The sequence below is a fragment of the Carex rostrata genome, chromosome 10 (genome assembly GCF_964058835.1).
Source record: "Carex rostrata chromosome 10, lpCarRost1.2, whole genome shotgun sequence".
NCBI lineage: Eukaryota > Viridiplantae > Streptophyta > Magnoliopsida > Poales > Cyperaceae > Carex > Carex rostrata.
Genome location: NC_135927.1, coordinates 8,612,818 through 8,636,677, shown reverse-complemented (window position 1 = coordinate 8,636,677; position 23,860 = coordinate 8,612,818). Strand labels below are relative to the sequence as shown.

Sequence of the window (23,860 nt, the reverse complement as noted above, 5' to 3'; positions counted from 1 at the left end):
GTTCCAATTTAGACTTAAGGGTATGCCATTCCTCCACCTCATGTGGAAATAATGCCCTATCTTCCTGAAGACATTCTAGATCCTTAAGTTGAGCTAAAAGTGTAAATTTTTCTCTTTTTTTCCTAGCATAGAAATTCTTGGCCCAGCCTCTAATTTTCCTTCTAAGAAAACCAATTTTTTTAGACCAGTATTTGGCTATGTCATGACCTTTCTGGGAAAATTCCGTCCACCATTTAACAATTAGATTACAGAATTCTTCCTGTTCTAACCATAAAGGATCAAATCGAAATAAAGGAGGATGAGAATGTGTAGAGGGTGTTAATTGCATAAGTATTGGACAATGATCTGATCCATTTTTACTAAGATCGATAACGCTACTATGAGGATATTGTATATCCCATCCCATATTGGACAGATATCTATCCAAGAGTGCAAAATTACCCCCACTAGCCCAAGTAAACCTTCTTGTCGGTAATTTATGTTCGACCAAACTATGCCTATTAATGAAATTATTGAACATTTTACTAATCTTAACATCAAAATTGGGACCAGATTTTTCCTGATGATTTCGGATAACATTAAAATCGCCACAAAGAAGCCAATGTTTAGTCATTCCTATTCTTAGACTATCTAATTCTGTCCATAGAGCTTTCTTCAAGCTTCTGATAGTAGGACCATATATGATTGTAAATTGCCATGCAGTTTGATCTAATTTATTAATAAGGTGTATATCTATGCAAAATTGATGTAAAGAATGGTGTGTAATCTCTATTGTGTTACTATCTCCTCCAAAAAGAATTCCTCCAGAAGCACCATTAGATGGTAAATAGAGCCAAATATCAAATCTAGGTGCTATATTCCTAAGCATTCGATCACTGAATGTATCTTTTTTGGTTTCCTGTATTGCTATCATATCTACGTGATATTGCCTAATATAATCACTAAGTGCTTGTCGTTTCCGAGGAGAATTCATCCCTCGGATGTTCCAATTTAGTATATTCATAAAACTAATGTCAAATCTCTACCGGGGGGCTGTGTATCAGCCTTCCTGAATTGTTCTACATGCTGTAATTGGAGGCAAATTACCTTATCTGATTGGTTAGTGTGGTAATCCAATGAAACTAACAATTTCTCAAACATATTTCTATCCATGTGCTGCAGAGCAGTGATTAACATAGCTCTATCCTGATCATTTTTACCTAACACTATATTATAGACTCTAAAAAGGTGCTCTATTTGTTCGAAAGTAAACCTATGATAAGGAAAATTATAAAGTAAAGGAGTACCTTCTGGCTGTGAGGAACCAGAGGCCTTTCTCTTTTGAGCTCTCTTCAATATAGGAGTTTGAGTATTCTTAACTTGGAATCTGAAACTTCTGCGGGGAACGCTTTTGTTATACCGCCATTCATTAGCAGATATGGGAGCATCTGCGATTGTATATTCTGTGGAGGTGTCTAAGATCTCCATGACACCAGGGGTGTGCGGAGGTGGTGGGTGAGGGGAGATGCATGTTGTAGGTTGAGAAGTTTTTTGTTTTGTTTTGTTTTGTTTATATGGAGCAGAAGCAGAGGACCTTTATTTTTCAATTTAATGTGATACCCATTCTCCATAAGATGCTGAGTTCAGATCTGATGAGGTACCTTAACGCGTAGAGTTAAATCCAATTCATTCATTACTTATTAGTACGAATCCTAAAGGGATCTCGTAAATTCTGTATCCAAATTCTTTCTTTCACAGCCCATTTTGAGTAACCTCACAAAGTGAGATACCTCAGAGGATACTCCTAAAAGCACTCTGTGCGCACAAAATTAATAATATGTTTCCTACTGTAATGCACCTACCTAGCTAATGGCGATCAAGGAAAACATCAAAACATGGGTTCCATTCCTCATAGATCCAAGCATAGGGAGTATGGATAATTGTACATTACACAAAACAGAGGATCCGGAACTCATCCAAAGTAAAATACAGTGATTAATTAACTTTAACTGATCAGTACAAAACCAGCTTAAAATTAGAGTTTTTTTTTTTACAAAAACTAACGTACAAAGAGAAAATTGCAATTTTCTTAAATTATTAATGCACAATAATTCATTTGTAGAGAATTATTCTATTGTTATACATATCTAATACCTATTATATTTTAAAGTCATTTTAAAGTTCTTTACTTTAGAATACTTAATATTTGTTATTAATAATTCTTCAGTGAACTCTACATTAATGTCTTTTTTTTTTTTTAGTTGTGGACAACAAAATATTTCCTTTCTATTGTAATCAAGGTTTTAAATAGCGTCTATCGCGTCATAGCTTTTTTTATTTTTATAAAAAATATATCATATATTTGTACTAAATATCAACATTATCTAAGTCTCATAGAACAATAAATAATATCAAAATGATTAAAAAATATATAATATTCATATTGAATCAATACAAAGTTCAAATTGCGACTCAAAATATCCATAGTAATACTAATATCATAAACTATCAATCTTTTTCTATTCAAAATATATTCAGTATCATGACATAATCTATATTTTTTCTATTTAAATTTCAAAATAACCTAGACATCATGACATAATTAACTATCTTAATATATTCAAAATATTCAAACTACTGTATAGTAAGTATCATTTTGTTACTTCAAGAAATATCTTAATATATTCAATCTAAGCCTTTATTTAAAACTCATATAAATTGAAAAAAAAAACAGCAGCTCATGTTGCATAGCGCATTGTAGCTTCTTTATTTTGATTTCATTTGATGGATTTCTCATTAAATATTTAATAGTTTAATATAAAGCTTAGTACATCAATTGCAAAAAAAATTATGGTTAAAATCCAATCTGAGCCTTTATTTAAAGCTCATATAAATTGAAAAAAAAAACAGCAAATGTTGCATAGCGGGCGCTATTTGCGCTGCACGCTATGCGCTAAAGCGGACTGCTATTACCGCTATAGCGTCCATAGCTCAAATAGCGCGTTATTATGCCATAGCTTAGCGTTTAGGGTACAAAAACGCTATAACGCGTTATTTAGAACACTGATTGTAATACAGAGGACAACGATGTAATCTAGCCAGCTAGATATGGTTAAATTTATGGCAGGAAAAATAACTGTATTTCTTGTATTATATTCTATTAGCTTGACAAATTTTTTTTCTTTATATTATTTTTTTTAGTACAAAACAAGGTGCTGACAAAAAAAAAGAATCTGAATTTCCGATTCGATTCAACCGATTTTGACTAATTGACCGATTCCATTTCCAATGTCAAAAGTGACCGATTCCAATTCCGATTCCGGTTTTTGCGAACCGTGGCGTTTGGATTTTAACCCTACATGGTATTTTTTTTACAACCCAGTTTTGGCACAATTACTGTATTCCTTAGATTGACCTTACACATGATTGTATTTTGCTCGGGAAAGAAAAGATGCTGGGACCTATGCATCCAATCTACGCAATATTATACAGGGGTCTTAAACGAGTAGGAAACTTCTTAGAATTTAAATAATTAAAATAAAAGCTTATTCGAATTTCAAAACTTGGTATACCAAAAGTTGGTAAAAAGTGGGGCTAACAAGAAATTAATTGCTTGATTAGGTAGAAAGATAAATAGATAAAAGGGAGTCAATAAACTGACACTGATGAAATATTTTTATTATATTTTGAGGAAAAAAGAAGAGATGTGCGGATAAAACTCTAGCTCTTCCATTCCAGATATGTGAAATATTAATTGATTTGATTACCAAATGATGAAATGGGAGGTTTTTTTATGAAAAAAAGGGAATGGGGAAGGAACTGAGCAACCTGCTTTTAATCTGTTGTTTTCTTCTTCACACCTTTTTGCAAATTCAGCTAATGGAATTATGTGGCATTTTAGCAAAAATTCCTTTTTTGCAAATTCAGAAAATATTTAGTACAGGAAGTTGGTGCAAAATATCTAAAAATAATGACAAAGAAACAAAAAACATAAAACAACTAAGCTTGAATCTGATTTATTGTTTCAAAATTTTCAAGCACTAATAAGATGATAATTTACCCCTTCCTCCAAGTAATACATCAAACATCAATGAAGCCTTTAACTTTATTATTATTATTTTTTTGGTTTGGGGGGGGGGGGGGGGGGGGGGGCGTGGTGATGATGCAAATTTGGTCGGGAGATTACCCGAATACAGATAGTTCCCATTTCGCTTCACCTATTGCCTCCTAATATATCCAGTGCCAGTATCATCTCACTCTCCACTGCTGAGATTTGTATTCGGTCTCTGTGTCAGTTAATTTTTAATTAAATATTATTATCAGCAATCAAACAATCCAAGCTGTTTATTTATTTATACACTACTGTAAATATGTGAACTTACGTGAAGCATGTATCAGCCCGGTCTTGCCACTTTTGTATTGCAGTAAACAAGCTCCATATATAATTTGGAAGCTTGGGTCTCTATATGGCTCAGTTCCTTACACATTTGTATACAAGTGGTAGAGTATACTCTACAATCTACATGTTTCATATGTCCTAATTCAGGGGGAAAGAAATCAATTAAATACTTAAATAGTTTTGCATGAACATATGTCGTGATCTAAAAAATAAACTGAAAGGGTGAATGCATAATCGGTTAGTTTGATAAATCACCTTGCTGATTTGACAAGCATTTTCTCACTAACTGGAGGGAAGCAAAGGAAAATTACACGTGTCGTCACAGATAAAACCTGCATGTTAAGAAACTGGCTGTATTAGTTTGCTTATGTATCAGAAAACAAGAGCACTAAAAACACATTAGTTTAATCCCAAATAAGGTTTGTAATTTCAATGTGCAATTAATCTGGAATTTAATCAAATTTTACATTGGGCAATTTTTAATTTTGGAAAATTCGGTTAGTGTCAATTTGAGTTACAATTCTGCAAACCACAAACCATTATTGAAATAATAACCAGCACATTTGTATTACAAGTGTCCAACTAATTCCAATACCAGCCCCTAGCTGGTACAATAACCAAGATACTACAACCAATGACAGGTTACAGAAAAAAAAATCAAGTCAGCAGTAACCTGGTGCAAAGCCTGATTTCTCGCATGTCGGCCTTGTACTCTGACAGACTCACATGAGGACTCAGGCCGCAGGGATGTGGCTTACTTGAACCATTGCTGACAAAATAATCTACCACTAGAAAAGGCTGTACCAGTGAATCCTAATTTTAGTAAAAAAATCCAAATAGTATAAGGTCAGGATTGCGGGAATTTTGCAAAAATGATAATAATGGCACGGGGTTATTACATGAAACTGTTAATCCTAGAAGCGCCTGGTTGGAGTTCCATCCCGCATATCCACGCAAGTACTCAACACCACATCTGCCTTCATGCATTCAAATCCGAACACACATCCAAAAAAAAAGACTTCATCTCTTTTACAAAATCAGATAAGAGAAATTCAAAAGAAAGAAAGAAGACGATGAAAGCACTATCAATGGCCTCCTGTGTTCCACCATGTCTTCCCTAATTTCTCATTAACTGATTAATTGCAATGTACGATAATAGACTAAAAAATGTGAACTAATCAGCCTGACTAGAGATAGAAATAGTAATATTATTATGTGATGAATAACAAATTCCAATCCATTGCAAGAGCTTTCTATTGATTGGCATTTCAGAAATTTAGAAGAAAGTACCTTGTGAATAATGAAAGCATTATCCCACTTAACACATCTTATTTTTTTTCTTCAACATGAGTTGGGGAGATCTGTTATGAAATAATTGAACGGTCCAGATCTAAACAGATATCTCTTTAATATTCGCACAACTTCTAATTGAACGGTCCTGATCTAAACAGATATATTTTGTATGGAGGTTTTCAACAAATCCGGGTTTCTATTTCAACAATTCGATTTCTTTTTTGTTACCTTCGGTGATATGAATTCTTATTGTACGGAGGATTTCAACAAATAAAATTTTATTTTTCAAAAATAATATTATATATTTGTTTGATTAATCTAATACTAATGGTAACTTGAGGTTTCAAATTAATCTAATACGAATGATAACGTTCTTTGAGTGAAAACATAGGCTCAAAATACAACGGAAAAACCCTTAAAAATATTTAAATTAAACAACTTAATTTCCATCTTTGTCTAAAAAAATATTAATTAGCTTATGTTAATGAAGTTGACACCAGTTCTATCTAAACTGATTCTAATTCAAATATTTAAAAAACAAATGAGCCCAATTAAACAGAAAGCAGATAAATCATAATGGGCCACACTTTTAAGCCCAGTCCAATTTCAGACACCAAGTTAATTTGAAAACCAAAAAAATTTTACAACTAAATTCAACACAAGGAAATATTGCACTCGCCAAGTGTCCCTTCCCTATAAACACAATGGATCCCACGGTCTATATACTTCTCCGAAAACCCACACAAGGAACTCCTCAAAGAAACCCCATTGCAAATCTTTCATCTCTCCTCCTCTCCTCTTCCTTGTACCATCTCTCAGAACCAGAACTATCCTCTCCTATTCTTGTTTAACAAACACCTCGACAGATTGCACATGGCGTGCAACTTTCTCAGGCGCTTTTTGTTACAATGTTTTGGAAGCGAGCAAGACAACCCCAATGGCAATGGAAACTTGCATGGCCGGTTTTCAATGGCTGGGACGCAAGCTATCTTACAAATAGAGGATCATAGCCAGCTGGTTACTGAAGCCGAGACAGAAAGCTCAGAGACATCGATTCAAGGTTCCAGTGGAAACATGTTATTCCAATTGAAGTTGGCCCGTCACTTGTACGGCATGTTTTCAATGGCCGGGGTGGGACCACCTACTAACTTCCCGAACAAGGATCGCAGCCAGCTGGTTTCCGGGAATCTGACAGAACGAGAAGATGGGCCCTGTGGGGTGTTCGTTGGCATCTATGACGGCCATGGAGGGACCACCTGCTCTCAGTTCCTGCTTGACCATCTTTTCCACAACCTCAAGCGTGAGGAGCTTTTCAAATTTTACTTTTTTTCGTTTTTTTTTTTTTTAAATTTCTAGTTGTTTTGAGGGAGTCCTGTAAATTTCTTGTTTTGGAAAGAACTGGAGGGGCAATGTGGAAAATTTCTTGTTGTTACAATCTTGGGGTTAAACTCTTGGCAGCCAAGTATGATTCTTGGAATTTCTTTATCATCTAAGTTGTTTAATTTCTTGAATTTTGAATTATCAGGTATCTGTTAACAGTGCAAAGCACGTTAGTAATTTCCCAAGAACTCCATATCTGATTTTATTTTACATAGTGAGATGTTGAGCACAGTTTATTTTCATTGTTCTGTTTCTTGAACAAACAAGCCGCGCATGCATTTTAATTCGATATATTATTTTATCTTTAGTCTTCTGTGCAATGGTAATTAACATGTGATAAGCGATTCAAATAACTTCAGAATATATTTAATTTCTTGACAGTATACTTCCTTAAATTTTTTCTATCTTTGTTTGCTCTGGTCACTTGACATTTGTAATTAACAAATATCTTAAAGATGCACATGCAGTTTTTATTTCTGACAGCTTATTAATTTAAGAAAATATATGCATGGGCTAATTTACATTTATTTAAGTACTAATTAAGATAAGACAAACAACATCTTTCAATTTACAAACATGCATGGGCTAATTTATCATTTTATTAAATGTAGGTGCTATTGCAAATAAAAATGGTGTGATCAATGAAGAAGTGTTCCAGGAGGCGTATAACAGAACCGAGCTAACATTCGTGAATCACGTGAGAACTAATTGGCAAAATGAACCACAAATTGCAGTGTTAGGGTCGTGTTGTCTGGTTGGTGTCGTGGTCAACAAAGTTCTCCATGTGGCAAATGCCGGCGATTCTCGTGCAGTTCTGGTAAGATGGCCGGACGGGGGTGGCTTGGATGACATGGTGGTGATTCCGCTGTCAGTTGATTATAATGCTAAATATAGAGAAAGAAGGGATGAGGTTTCAGAAGAGCATCCTCCCGGTACCAGCCTCTTTGAAGAATTCGAGGGATGTTCTTATGTCAGGGGGTCTCTTCCGGTAATTACTTTCTCATGACCGGTGATCAATTATTCTGATAAAATTGTTGTTTATCATTTAAAATTTAAAAATTTCAGGTGACTAGGGCAATTGGACACGTGTATCTGAAATACGATGAATTCAACCAGGCCCCGCTACCTGCTGACTACATACAAAAGGAGCCGATTGTCCGGCCTATTGTGAAGGCGGAACCGATGATTCGATCACGCCAACTCGGTCCTGATGACAAATTTGTCATTTTCGCCTCACACGGGCTCTGGGATGAGATGGACAACAAAGAAGCTGCCTTGCTTGTCCGGAACGCTCCTCGAGATGTATGTGGCTATGTGCCCCCAGAAGAGAACTAATTTATTTGTTTTTTTGTACCAGTAGATAATTACTTTTAATATGAAAACCAAGGATTTTCAAACTTTTTACTCTGCAAAATATGATATGCATATTTAATTAGTTCGTTTATCACCTAACCTATTGAGTATTTCTATTGTATAGGGTGCAGCTGCATTGCTATTGAAGGAAGCGATGCGCAAAGCAGCCGCCAAACATGAGATGGATTTTCTCGATTTGAGACCTTTCTTGCCTAGTGATAAGCGGTCCTATCATGATGACATCAGTATTATCATTCTTTTCTTTGACAACTTGTAGGCACCAGCACCATAAGCTGTGAACGCATTGAAAGAGCTGAAGTTGGTTTAGGCTAGCTGTAGTTGCATTTAGGCTTGTGAAACCTGAACTTGGCATTTTATTTTTATTTTTATGATATATCTAGACATTTTATCTTTGAAGGGTTTAGAACAATTAATTGTCAATGATTTTTTTCTTTCTTTCTTTCTTTCTTTAAGCTTTAGTTCTGTGAATATATCCAATTTTGGAATTGCTAATATCGTGACGTCTGGTGAAATATTATAGTATGCTCAAGTTTTATCTGAATGCAAATCGATTTTTCCTTCGTTTTATTTTGGTTAAATGGTTTATGCAACGTCAGTTCAAATGCTGTTCTATCTTTTGAAAATAGATTCATTGTAGTGGCAACTGGCAACCGCATTCTTTGTTCAATTAGCTAGATGCTACTAGTATCTCCCTAAAGAGTCTACCAAATAGTAAAAAATAATATTAAATAAATAAAAAATCGAAGGCCATAAAACTGTCCTTGATGTATGCCCATAATTTTGATATCTTTAATTATAAACTTTGCTGAAGATAAATTACTTGTCAACTCATACTAAAAAATTTACTTGACAACTTATTGTTATTTGGGGCTTCTTGGTTTTCAAATTAACTTGAGATCTAACATTGGGCTCAACTAAGAAGATCAGATTATGGTCGAATTAGACCATTTGTTTCTTGCTTTACAATGCGTTTTGACAGAACTTGTGTTACCATTATATAAGCTAATTATTATATTTACTAGTATCGTAGCTGTGCGGTGCAATGAAGACATATTATTAAAATAAAAATAAAAAATAATCATAAAAAATAACATATTTTCATAAAAAATAGGATGTGTTATTTTGAGAGCATGATTTTGATTATTGAGGTACAATAATTATTATCTTGTGAGGTGCATTTTTTATCTCATTGTAATATATTTCTAGTTTCCTATTGTGTTGTGCATTAGTTGAATAAAATATTAAATGAAAGAAATTGCCAAGGCCAATATGGGTATAAAAAGGGAAAAGTTTCTCTCCGCTCCCAATAACCAAAATAGTAATCTCTGAGAAAATTGACCAAGCAAAAGAGAATTGACCAAGCAAAAGAGTTAATTATTCAACAATATTTATAAATTATTTTTAAATAACAAATAACATTCTTTAAAAGATATAAAAATGAAAAGAAATGAAAATATGATCAATTAATTATCAATCAATTCATTTTTTTTCTTAAATAACATTTAAAAAATAGAAAGAAATCTTGACCAATCAGAAAATTGAGTATTTAACAACCAAATAAGAAAATTTAGGAAAGTACGTGTGGCAAGTATGTGTCTAACTACATTTTGAGGCACAATGTATGTACTCTAACTGCTAACTGTTAACAAAATATTAATTTATTATATTTTAATTAGTCATCATTGAATTTAAATCACCAACTTAAAAGCTAGTGCAACTAGAAAAAAAAAACATATTTTTAGCTTTGATAAATCAAGAAAAGCAATTAGCATGGACAACACAAAACTACACAAAGAAAAGCTATAACATGTTTTGACATCCAAAGTAATTAATTATTACAAAAAGAAGTCCATAACTAGATTAAAAAAAAAATGTATCTAGAGTTTCGAATCTTCATGCATTACTATTACAAAAGAAACATACACCACATCTCAAAATTTTAATTAAATCCTTATTCAAAACAAGAAAACAATATTTCCCAAATTTTCTCCAGCATTCATACAAAGTTTTTAATTAAAAACTATATATATGTGTGCTTCAAACATTCATATACGGTTTATTTTTTTAATAAAGGACTGTGTATAATTGGACCTAATTGGCACAATTTATTTTCGGATGAATGTTCCAACAATTGTACACAATTTTATAGTATTATCTGTGTGATGAAAGAAATACAAATTTTTTCATGTCATCGATCCGTGCTTTCATGTTAGAATGCATCTCTATCTATTCTTTTCAAAGTAATTTCTCTCATTTCTAAAGCATCTCTTCCCTGTATATGTATTTCTCTGTAGCATCTCTTATAAACAGGCAAGACTAGGGCAAGGGATAAGACAAGGGAGGTGATATCTAAACATGGACACTGAAATCGGACACTCCAACAAGGAAAGGCTAGGTCAAGGGACGCTTAAATTGGACACTCGAGAACAAAGTTATGTGATCCCAGACGAAAACACTTAAACGGGGCATAACTTTTTGCTCGAGTGTCCGGTTTCAACGTTATTTACTAATTCAGAAAACTTGTGACGAGAAGATATCGATTGTCTTTCTCTCAAAAGCTGCATTAATTAAACTATGATAAGCTTTTTATCATAGACTCCCTTTCTTTTGTCAACGCTGCATTTGTAGGTATGCACAAAATGCTCATGCTCGTAACTCGTTCGAGATCAGGTTGGGTTCAACCCATCAACAACTTGTGGTGTAACTGACTCGAGTTGATGAACTCGGTTGGGAGCAACTCGTTTATGAGCAACTCAAGTCAGTATAATTTGATAATTTGCACTTGTTTTACAATTTGTAGACTGTTTTTGTAATATATTAGACAATATAGGAAATTGTGGATTTTATAAATACTGTGAATTGTCATGGTAATTTGTAGATTGTTTATTTCGGACTATTATTTCCTCTCAAAATTAAAATTACAAAATTTAATGAGTTGGATTACGAGGTACGATTTGACTAGAGTTGCCCGTGAGTTCACATCCAATTAAGTTGAGTCTGAGGTGCTCCAACCCAAATCATGACTCTTTCAAATGCACCCTACTGATTTCAACGAGGATTTTCATTTGCATGGACCTGGAGTATAATCTTAATTTACAAACACTTACTACTAACTTTCCACTTATTTTGAAATGTTGTTAACTTATACGACGTATTCTAGTTGTCTACTGCATATATTTTCTTAAATAATTATACGATGAGAGTTCTTTTCTTGAAATATATATTAATTGTTTATAATATAAAAACGACAAAAATAATATTTTAAAGCAACAAAGAAATTAAAGTTCTCCAATCGTTCAAGAAAAATCAAGAAGTTATTAATAGAAAAATTATCATTTAATTAACACACATTAATCGGAAGTGTACCTAAATAAAATTCTACAAATTACAATTTCCTTACATAATTATTATTATTTAATTACCACATCGTTTGATATATATTTGTCTATTCATCCTTTATATATAAAAATAAAGAAATACAATATTATGTTTATCTTAGTCGTTCCTAGGCATTAAGCATTTCAATGCGCCAGGTGCACTTAATTCTCCCTCCCTTGATAAACAGAAATCAGTTATATCGAAAACAAATCAGTTATATTTCACCAACCAACAGACCTTAACGCCTCTCACTCTTCTTGCTTGTGGTCTATATACTTGTCCTTCTACCATCTCAAAGAAATCTCATTGCAAATCTTTCATCTTTCCTCCTCTCCTCTTCCTTGTACCATCTCTCAGAACAAAGAACTACCCTCTCCAATTTCTTCTACCATCTCGATTGCGAGATTGCACATGGCAGGCAAATTTTACAATCTCTGGGTGTCACGATGCTTTGGAGGCGAGCTGAACTACCCTTATGGCATTGGAAACATCTGTCGCTCTCTCTTTCGCCGGATGAAACAATGCTTTGAAGGCGAAGGAGTAAACCGAGAGACGTCAATTCAAGGTTCCAGTGGAGACTCGTTGAGCCAATATAGAGAATGAGGATTTCAGCCAGCTGTACGGCATGTTTTCAATGGCTGTGGCGCAAGCTAACATAGAGAATGAGGATTTCAGCCAGCTGGTATCAGGGTCTCTGACAGATAAAGAGTCAGTGGGCCCCGCGGGGTGTTCGTTGGTGTCTACGATGGCCATGGCGGGCCCGCCTGCTCTCAGTTCGTCCTTGAAAATCTCTTCAAGAACTTCAAGAGTGAGTTGGTTTTCAAATTTTAATATTTCCTTTCGTAATTTCTTGTTGTTTTGAGGGAGTCTTCAAAATTTCTTGTTTTGGAAAGAACTGGAGGGGCAATGTGGTAAATTTGGTTCTGCTTGAATTAGAGTTTAGTCCTCTGTTGGAAAAGATCAAGTTTTGTTGTATTCGTTGAATTGTGTTGGTTTAATTAACATTCAATCTTGAACTCTAAATCTGGGCAGCCTTGTACAGCTCTTGGAATTTCTTTATCATATAATTCCTTGAATTTTAAATTATCTGTTTAGTGTTTACAGTGCAAAAACACGTAAGCAAATTCATTTTACTTGTTCTGTTTGTTTAACAAACAAGTCACGCATGCAACTAAAAAGATAGACCAATAATTTCATCTTTGGTTTGCTGTGCAATGGTAATTTAACATGTGATAAGCGCTCAAATAACTTTGCAATATACCTTAATTTATTGGAAATTTCTTGACAGTATACTACCTTAATTTATCATCTTTCAAAGTTTCAATTTACAAGCATGGGCTAATTTATCATTTTCTTAACTGTAGGTGCTATTGAAAATCAAAATGGCATGATCGATGAACAAGTGTTAGGGGAGGCGTATCACAGAACCGAGCAAATGTTCGTGGATCACGTGAGAAGTAATTGGCAGAACGAACCACAACTTGCAGTGTCAGGGTCATGCTGTCTGGTTGGGGTCGTGTTCAGTAATGTTCTCTATGTGGCGAATGCCGGTGATTCTCGTGCAGTTCTGGCAAGATGGCCGAATGGAGCTGGCTTGGATGACATGCAGGTGATTGAGCTGTCAGCTGATTATAATGCTAAACATATAGAAAGAAGGAATGAGGTCTCTGTGGAGCATCCTGGCACTAACCTCTTCCAAGAAGTCGAGGGATGTTTTCTTCTCAGGGGGTCTCTTCATGTAATTACTTTCTACTATTTTATGTTAATTGATTTTTAGTTATTCTATTTCAAGTGTTTTCTGTGGGCTGTGCTTGTTTAATTCAGTCAGTACTAATCAACCGCTCTACCTGTGGTACTTCAATTGTGCTTGTGGTTGACAGTGGCAAAGTTGAAGGTTCAAAATAACTTCTATTTCAACATGACTGTACCTTGTTTTGCACTCTTCCTAACGATGGAAACTCTTACCATTCTTGTCTAAACCCCAATTTATCACACAAAATAGAAGGAATGTGAAAAAAAAAAAAAAAACTGGTCAGCATCAACCATGTGCCAATAAAAAATCTCGTTCATCAGTTTAAATAAATTTTTTTTTCCAGGTGACTAGGGCAATTGGAAACGTGTATCTGAAATACAATGAATTCAACGAGGTGCCACTACCTGCTAAGTACAGACAAGGGGAGCCGATTGTGCGACCTATTTTGAAGGCAGAACCGATGATTCAAACACGCCAACTTGGTCCTGATGACAGATTTGTCATTTTCGGCTCACGTGGGTTCTGGGATGAGATTAGCAACGAAGAAGCTGCCACTTCTGTCCGAAACTGCACTCCCGATGTAAGTGCTGCTCTCGGGCCTTATGACAGAGTTGTTATTTGTTTTTAAATTAATTTGTTTGTTTTTTGTTTTATGTACTTATTGGTACCCGTAGAGAACTACAGCATGCTTTCATGAAAAGCAAAGTAATTATTTATTCTTTAGTTTGTTTAATTATCACCTAACCTATTGAATATTACTATTGTGAAGGGTGCAGCGGCAAGGCTGATGAGGAAAGCATTGGAGAGAGCAGCCAGAAAACATGGGACGGGGTACTACGATTTAAGATATTACGATCCTGGTGCTAAGCGGGACTATCATGATGACATGAGTGTCATCATTCTTTTCTTTGACAGTGCTTTCTTTGACAATGCTTTCTTTGACAGCCATTTCTCTAATTTCTTAACATAGAGATGTACTGGCTGTGTTTTGTGACTCTCTTTGGTACGATTTGGAGCAGTTAGGCTTGTGGAATCTAAATGCAATAAATTGAATTTTCCTTAGTTTAATTGGTGAAGTTCATTGAAATTATGTTGTTGCTCTATCTTTTGAAAAATGATTCATGGGTTTTATGTTGTTCGCTGATAATAAAAGCAACGGAATGTACATGCGTAATAAGTACATATAAGAGCACTTGATTTAGATGGTCTGTACATGCGTAATTTGCAAATAAAACTTATGCATTGAATTGTCATTATCATTCTATATATGTGATCGATGTAATTTGTAAATAAAACTTAATATCCTTTTGTATATATGATCGATGTAATTAATGTTATAGAGCCGAAGTTGTTTGAAGAAAGAAAATTTAATTAACCATAGAGTTCTCGTGCAATGAAGTTGATAAAAGCAATAAACTATGGGTTCCAACAATATTGGTATTATCGTAAAAGAAATATTGCTCTAATAAACTTAGCATAAAGAGATGTATTATCTGACCACCAAGCATATGAGAAGGTTTATCAATTTTTTTTTTTTGCATTCACTATTTCTTGAACGTTTTTCACTAATTCGAAAGATTCTATATAAATTAATTCGAAAGTTTCAAATTTTCGAATGTTGATAGGTTTCAAATTTTCGATTAGTTTACAAAGAATCTTGATGAACTTAAGAACACCATAGTTCTAGTCCTATCTTAGTACATAAATTAATGTAATAGCTGGTATTAATTTAAATTTATCTTAGTACACATTTTCTTTATTAAAATATACACAGGAATTTATATATTGTCAAAAGTTTCGAACATTCGAACTTATTTTTCGAATCCAAAAATAAGCTCAAACTATTACATAATATGCATTCTTTATTCTAAAGTACTTATTAATTGTTTTGAATTTTTACCTTCATTATCTTGACCACGTCTAAAATTTTCACTTAATTATTACACAATACGTACTTGGAACTGCAAAATGCACATGAGATTATTTATTTTATTTTTTTTGATAAAAGTGGAAAGTCTCCTATTTCATTAGAAACATAGTTGTTTGTACAAAACTAGAAATGATAAAATCCTCAAGGTGTGAAGCACCAAAAAGATATATCTAAAGCTAATATTAGAAAACATAAAGGCATAACATATTGCCAGTATATCTAACGCACAATATATCCAACAACATATATAAGACACATCAAAATAACTTGACAAGCACATACTAATCAACCCTAACAATAGAACGAGTAGAGGAACTAGCAAAAGAAGAACCAGAATCAGCAATAGATGGATCAGTCGCCATAAAAGCAGCATCAATAACATCACACTCAGCACTGTATCTAGGTAATAAAAAAAATCAGAGCTCTCGAGACCAAGACATGGGTCTTCCTCTTACTGGTTGCTTACCCTTTCCTGCGTTAACATAATACCTGTCAATATAATTGTCTATTAAATACCAGATCTAGTTAAAGAGGATTGTTCAATATCATCAGCCACATAAATTGTTGGATTAGAAGCAATTCTAAACAAGTTAGGATAAGAACAGTACAATGCACGTTCTCCAAACCATCTATCCATCCAAAAACTAGTATCATGACCATTACCAACTATTCTATTAATGCCTATGCCAACAATAAATTTAATAGACATAATTCCTGACCAGAATGAAGCAAATCTAGACATTTCCAACCCAGAAGAACTATATTTATCTTGAAGAATTGATTTCCATTGACCTAATACAGAGATATTTTCCAATCAATGCAATTTGTTTTCAATATTATTTTTGATGAAAGCAAAATATAATTAATTAGAATAAATATTTCTTTCTCCCAGTTTATTTCCCCATCCATCCCCCAATCATTAATTATATGAGGGGACCACATGCAACTTTCAGCACAAAAAGAAAAAAGAAAACGTGCATCAGTAATTAATAATGTGGGGGACCGCTAATTAACTAGAGGACCACTTATATTTGAAAAACTTTACAACTGATGCGTGTAAATATGTATACTTATACACGCAAGTATTAACATCTAATATAGTAAGTATTCATATGTAAGATATCAAGTATTTATTTAAACAATCTTTCTTATCACATACTCATTTTTTACACATTTTTAAAGATTAGTTTTTTTTTTCTTACTTCAATGTCGTCCATATTTCTGACAATCTATGAATTTTTTTGCGAATCTAAAGTCACAGACGTTTTCTAATGTAATTTTCTCTTTCAAATGAGATCTATGATGAAGTACTTTTGAGTTGTCCGCTGCGCAAATATTCATACCTCGTATTGCAAGTATTCAAAACTTGTCGTGCAAGTATTCATAACTCGTCATGCAAGTATTCATAACTCATCGCGATCTCGATCCAGACTGCATCACCTCCGACTTCCTATCCATCCACTCCTACCGATCCGCCGGCAACAAGGTAGGTTGTTACAGGCGATTTATGAATACTTTCCAAGCGAGGTATGAATACTTGCTCGACGAAGTATCAATACTTGCACAAAGATGTATGAATACTTGCTCGACGTGATAGAATACTTGCCCAACGAGGTATGAAACTACATGACAAGATATGAATACTTACGCGACGGACGACTCGAAAGTATGTCATCATGGATCTCATTTGAAAGAGAAAATTACGTAAAAGACGTTCATGATATTAGATTCACAAATTTCATCACAGATCGTCAGAAATATTGGCGAGATTGAATGGGGGAAAAAAAACCCACCTCTAAAACGTGTAAAAGATGAGTGTGATGTGTCCAGTTTTTTTTAAAAATACTTGATCTATTATATATTAACATTTGCGTGCATATGTATCCATATTTGCGCGCGCCAGTTGTAAAATCTATCAAATATTAAGTGGTCCCTCAAGTAATTAGTGGTCCACCCAGTAAATAAGCGGCCTCTCAACTTAATAATCGATAAGAACACATTTTGTTGTCTTTTAGTATTGGAAGTTGTGGTCCCCCTCTTAATTAATGGTCAACAAAGTCAGTTATTGACTGGGGGATAAATGGGGGAAATGAATTAGGTGATAGTTAGTTGATCCCAATTAATTATTATCAAATTTTAAATTGTTTTGTTCATTAGATTAGATCAAAGTAAAAATGACTGAACTAATATATAGCACCACCAATTTTAAATAATTTGTCAAGCCACCAATATAAAGTGTTATTAAAATTCTATGAATGGACCAAATCTATTTTGTTTATTATATTAAAATAAAGTAAAAATACTGGACAATTATATATTGCAAAGCCAATTTAGTGTATACGAAAAAAAATTTGAACTCCAGTTCTGCCCAAGGAAACAAGTCCATAAATACTCATGCTCTCAAAAAGAAAAATCTAATTTGATCTCTTTTAAATAGGTAAAGATAAAAAAAAGGCACCATTCTTGACCTTCTATCAAAATATAATCAATAAAATTAAAATTCTAATTCGGATACCAATTATATATAAAGCGTTAACAAAATCGCATGAAGGCATTGACAACAAATCATAAAGTTGTCTTGAAAAGTTTACACAAACACCCACCACTACCATCAATGTCTCTTTTGTTGGTCTCTCTTGGCGTTTCTATCGGAATTTGGTTTTCCTTCTGGTGGGGTTGCGTTCAACCACAGAGCTGGGATATGTCTGTTAGCAATGCCAAGAGAGGCGTGAAGAAATCGGGGCGCATGTGGGATTTAGATAATGTTCGGACAGAAAGGAGAAGGGAGGAGAATGATTTCAGAATATGAAATTTATCGTGATCAATGTCTTATTGTCGTAGTATTTACAAATTAACATGTACTTCTTTATCATAAACAAGGTTGATGTTTTGGAAAAAAAGGAAGTATGTCAATCATGTTATTTTACATTAAAATCGATCTGAGTAGAAATAATTTCGAGCTCTTTTCTTATTATCTTGATGAGAATATCTTACTTGTGATTGTAAAGTTGACTGATAGGTGTTCCTTGAGCCAAAGATTTTTTTTTTATTAATACAAATCTTGTCAAAAAAATATAGAGAGAGAGGAAGAGAGAAGAATAATTTTATTACTATTGGAGGCAGGGACGAAAAGAAAACCCTAACAAATGTTAAGAGGAAACCAGTCTAAACTTGTAGTTTTCTAACCATTAGTGATTTAGTTGTTATGTATCAGGCATAAGACAAGATATTATTTTTGTGTGTTGAGAGGAATTTTGCCGAAACAGAAAAACCAGAGCCAAATTTGTACAAGATGTTCTTCATTATTCTAAATTTTTGATAACTCAAATTCTAAGTTCAAGTACTAAGAGAGAATAATTTGGTAAGATCAATGCCACTTTTTGTACATACATAAAGAAATTGGGCAATTTCACATTATTTTATTTTAATAGATATCAAGAGATTGTAAAAATCTCCCCGTGTTAAAAATATTTCTAGATGTTAACTTCGGAGTTCTTATTCCCGTAAAAACAATTTAAAAATAAAGCAATTATTTTATGTGTAGAGTAGAAAATTTGGCTAGGTGGAGGCAAAAAGGTAGAGAATATAAGAAAAATCAGATGTAATGTCCTCAAGTTATCAATTTCCTATAAGAAATGAAGGAATTTACATTGTATCATGTTAGGGGAAGTATGACTTTACAAATTGTATAGCAAGTACCCCATATCCGTGTAAATAACAAAGGAGATCAATGCACAAACAAAAATCTTCAAGGACAGTATCTGCAAAGTATGACTTTACTTCAAGGACAGTATCTCCAAACTTAGTTAATTTTTAATTTTGTCACTCTAAATAATTAATGACTAAAATATCCTCCCCATCCTATCTAATTTGGAATTCGTGATTTCAGCTAGCTAATTGTTTAATTTTGAGACTAATCTAATATTAAAATATTAATTCTCTGCCCAACAAGAAAAGCATTCTCCATTTCTGCTTCATATACCTCCGAACTACTTAATTTCTGCTTGTAATATTGTCGATGGCTATCATGAAAATTGTTCCATTTGGGATCGATCGCTCATCACCGCGTACATTGAAATTTTCTTTCTTCAGGTCATGTGATTTCAATTTGATTTCTGGTGTTTTCTGGGAGCACTAGTGGAGGACATACAATTAGTGTCGTCTCAAAAAACCGACACTAATACTTTAGTATCGGTCGATTACAAAAAGCCGACACTAATACAATTAGTGTCGGCTGTTTATAATTAGCTGATACTAATAACTAATAATTAGAGTCGGCGTTTTAGAAATAGCCGACACTAATACTTTAGTGTCGGCTTTTTATAAATAGCTGACACTAATAAAAAACAATTAGTGCCGGCTGTTTAATAGTTTAGTATTGGCTATTTATAAACAACCGACACTAATTATTAGTTATTAGTATCGGCTGTCTATAAACAACCGATACTAAAGCTTTCGTTCATTTCAAAACCCAACGCGCCTTTTTAGGGTTTATCAAAACATTTATTGATTATTACACAATACATACTTGGAATTGCAAAATGCACCGGAGATTATTGTAGAAACTAATCGCAGAGAGATATTTTCGAATCAATGCAATTTGTTTTCAATATTATTCTGGATGATTGCAAAATATTATTGATTATTACATCTGAAATAAAATGAATAGCAAATTTTAAATTTGTTTGTTCATTAGACTAGAACAAAGTAATAAATACTGAACTATATATATCACCACTAATTTTAAATAAATTTGTCAAACCAACAATATGACGTGTTATCAAAATTAATAATAAATTATTGAAAACTTTACCATGACTCACCAAATCTACTTTGTTTGTTATATTAAAACAAAGTAAAAATACTGAACTATAGATGGCAGCACCAATTCATACGAATAAATTTTGAACTCCATCCCTGCTACTCATGCTCTCAAAAATAAAAATCTAATTTGATCTCTCTTAAACAGGCAAAGATAAAAAAAAGGCACCATTCAATGTCTCTTTTGTTGTTCTATATATAAAGTCCATAAAATTCTTCGCGAGAACCTCTAATTAAGATAGGCACAGATAATAACATGTCATATAGTATCTCTTATTCAGAAGATCCTCAAACAAGTATAATCTGCGCATACCTCAGATGAAGTTACCAAATTATATCAGACTTAAGACATATACACTATATGAACATTAATGACATAGGCATACACAGACCTGGCCCTTATATAATGTTCAGTATTATGTCACTTCCAATGTCATAATCTTATATGCATTTGTGATATTAAACCGACTCTTGTCGCTTGATTTGTGAAATTCAATCAACATTTAATCATCACACTAATCAAATGTAATTAGTGTTCTAGCTAATTACGAATAATAGGGAAATCTAGAGTTCATCACTTGTTACGAGATAGTGTCTCACAATCTGAAACCCCGTTCTAGATACTATAAGTAATGTTAAATTCAAGGAACATGTTGATTAATAAATCACCCAATACATGAATAAACAAGCAAATAATATTTGCTCTAGGACATTAACTCCATCACATAGGATGCTTGGAGGTAGATGGAATAAGCTGAGAATGTTAAGAATAAGAAACCTAACAATCCAAAACCCTGAATCTGACATGATACCCAAATTGGCAAATTTAAAACACTGAAACTGTAACATGATGGATAAAGCATTTTAGAAGTAAGAAAAAGGTTGAAAAGAACATACACTAAGCTTTGTCTAGACTTGCAATTGATCTTCTCATCTTTGATTACGGCTGTTTCTTTTGTTTTTGCTAAGGTTTCCAAATCAGGAAGAAACTCAGCGAGAGCTGAGAGATTATACGCCTTCAATTTTTTTTGTCGGGTCCTCAACTTCTTTGTCTGCACAAAAGGAAAGAAAAATATATGCGTAAATTGACAACTTAATGTTTCAAGAGAGAAGATATTAGAATAACTTGTCTGCTCAATATGAGGTTCAGCCCATTCTTTTATAGATCACCTTTACAATGAACTGTTCATTAAATCTCATTTATTCTAATCCCTATAATCTAGGAAGTAAATCATATCTCAAATTATATTCTCAACCCAAACTACTAAATATACAATATTGACATAAATCTGGTATAAAGGTACAAGTAGGTGTTCTATTGGAAGAAAAACATAATATTTTAGGAGTAGGGTTAAAATGCCCCATTATTTTCGTGCCCCGATCATGCCTCACATCCTTATCTCCATTTTCAAAGTCTAAAGAGTCGATCCGAACCGCTAAACATGATCTCCACATTAAAATGTGCTTGGAGACCAAATTTTAAATTTTTTACTGTATTTTTTAGATAGGTAGAAAATCACTGTTTTTTAGAAGATTCTGGACCATCCAAAAACAGTGGTTTTGTACCTATCTAAAAAAATGGTAAAAAATTTCAAAAAACTAATATAAAATTTGGTCTCCAAACACATTTTAATATGGAGATCATGTTGAGCAGTTCGGATCGACTCTTTGGACTTTGAAAATGGAAATAAAAGTGTGAGACATGATTGAAGTATGATAATAATGGGGCATTTTAACCCTACTCATATTTTAGCCTCAATTGAACACCAGAATTCAAAATAGCGTCTGCACTACACAAAAAAAAAAAAATATTGCAGATCAATTAGATGTAAATATCATTTACCTTGGTTTCCTTTTTCACTATAGCATCTTGCACTTCTGAAAATTGAAAAGAAAGAACACAGGTTCATTGACAGAAACTTTTTGATATATCAATCTATAAACAAACGGAGAGAGAGACAATTAAAAGGAGTAAATTGTAAAGGAAGTACTATTATAGAAGCCCAATTTCTTCTCGACTTTGCGCATGGAGCTGCTCTTTGAATCTTTACTTTTTGATTCAGATCTGAAAAACACAAATCATTCATTGCTTTTAACAATAAACAAACAGAATGGTAAGCACGCCAAAAGGAATTTATTAACAAAATAGAAGTACCTCACACCAGTTAATCCCATTGATTCAAATCCTCTTCAAAGAAGCAAAAAATACCTGAAAAAAATAAAATAAAATTGGCGAATTCACTATCCAAATTTCTCATAGATAATTTTTACATAACTCTCTAAATTAAAATTATACCCACCACTGGGAATTTACAACACAATCACATTCAATATCTGAATCTGAACATCTATGAAGCTAATAGTTAGTATATATGTTTGCATCACGATGTTATACAACTCTCAACTTAACAACTTCTGAAAGAAAATTAGTAAGACGAGAAGCAATTTTAATTTAGGAGAAAATGACATTATCTGAAAATGTATCAAATACTGACAACACAATTTTATCAGAGAAACAACAACTTCTTATTGCAAGATTATTATTCTGACACAATTTACATAGATAATCTTCATATAACTATCTAAATTAAAATTATATACCTACCACTGGGAATTTACAACACAACCACATACAATATCTCAACATCTATGAAGCAAATGGTGGGTATATATCTTTGCATCAAGATCATATACAACTTTCAACTGAATCCCAATTTCTGAAAGAAATCAGTAAGACGACAACCAATAGTTGATGCTAATTTAGGAGAAAATAACATTATCTGAAAATGCAGTAAACACTGACAACACATTTTTATCAGAGAAACAACATCCTCTTACCAGTAAAAGCGCACAGTAAATTCTGTAATGGAGCGCGGCGAATAGAGAGGGAAAGGCTGATCGAGATACGGGTTTGGGTCGGAGTGAGGTTAAGGATCGGATTCGATTAAGTGAGGTTGGATCGAGTAGAGAGAGAGAGATGGAGGCGGCGATATCTCTTCCTCTTCTCGTTGGTTATTTTCGGCTTTTCGCACAGCGGAGAGGGAGGAACGAGGGATTCAGGTATTTTATATGTGTTTTGAATCGGATCGTTCGTTGTAAATCGGCACGAATCTTATAGCTTAACCGTAATTTGCGAAGTGGTCTGGGTGGATCCCGATTCTGATCGGATGGTTTTAAAATGAGTTGGAGATTAGACCGGTGTAGTATGTAATGTAGTGTAACGATAAGAAATCAAAGATCAGAATAATGAGTCCGGATTTTCTGAGGTAACTCAGAACTTAAGTTTAGATCCGGACCGGATAAAATGAACAATTTTTTTTGGTGGTTTTAATATTCGCGTCATAGAAGATCAGACGGTGAAAATATAAATTCAAATTTTGAGGTACCTTAGGTGATAATTTCAGATTCGGTTGGGTCTGGGCTTATAAACAAGCTCGTGTGGATCCTGATCAATCTCAATACAGAGATGAATGGAATGTTAAATGGATATAAATATGAATCGAAATATGAATACGGATACTGATTGAAACTGATAATAAATGCAAATAATTAT

The 23,860-nt window shown here is 33.4% G+C and overlaps 2 protein-coding genes across 2 annotated transcripts; one reads left to right on the top strand and one right to left on the bottom strand.

The window, feature by feature from the left end:
* The first annotated feature begins 6,544 nt into the window (after positions 1 to 6,544).
* Positions 6,545 to 8,681, top strand: LOC144560254 (putative protein phosphatase 2C 46). The gene is made up of 4 exons (XM_078309418.1): positions 6,545 to 6,971; positions 7,663 to 8,039; positions 8,117 to 8,353; positions 8,529 to 8,681. Exons 1-4 carry the CDS (start codon positions 6,545 to 6,547, stop codon positions 8,679 to 8,681), a joined length of 1,194 nt encoding a protein of 397 aa, XP_078165544.1.
* A 7,086-nt stretch (positions 8,682 to 15,767) lies between these two features.
* LOC144560253 (uncharacterized) lies at positions 15,768 to 23,277 on the bottom strand. The gene is made up of 6 exons (XM_078309417.1): positions 23,146 to 23,277; positions 22,463 to 22,516; positions 22,299 to 22,372; positions 22,151 to 22,185; positions 21,019 to 21,359; positions 15,768 to 15,885 (listed from the first exon to the last, which is right to left on the bottom strand). Exons 2-6 carry the CDS (start codon positions 22,480 to 22,482, stop codon positions 15,768 to 15,770), a joined length of 588 nt encoding a protein of 195 aa, XP_078165543.1. The 5' UTR covers positions 22,483 to 22,516; positions 23,146 to 23,277.
* Positions 23,278 to 23,860: the final 583 nt, after the last annotated feature.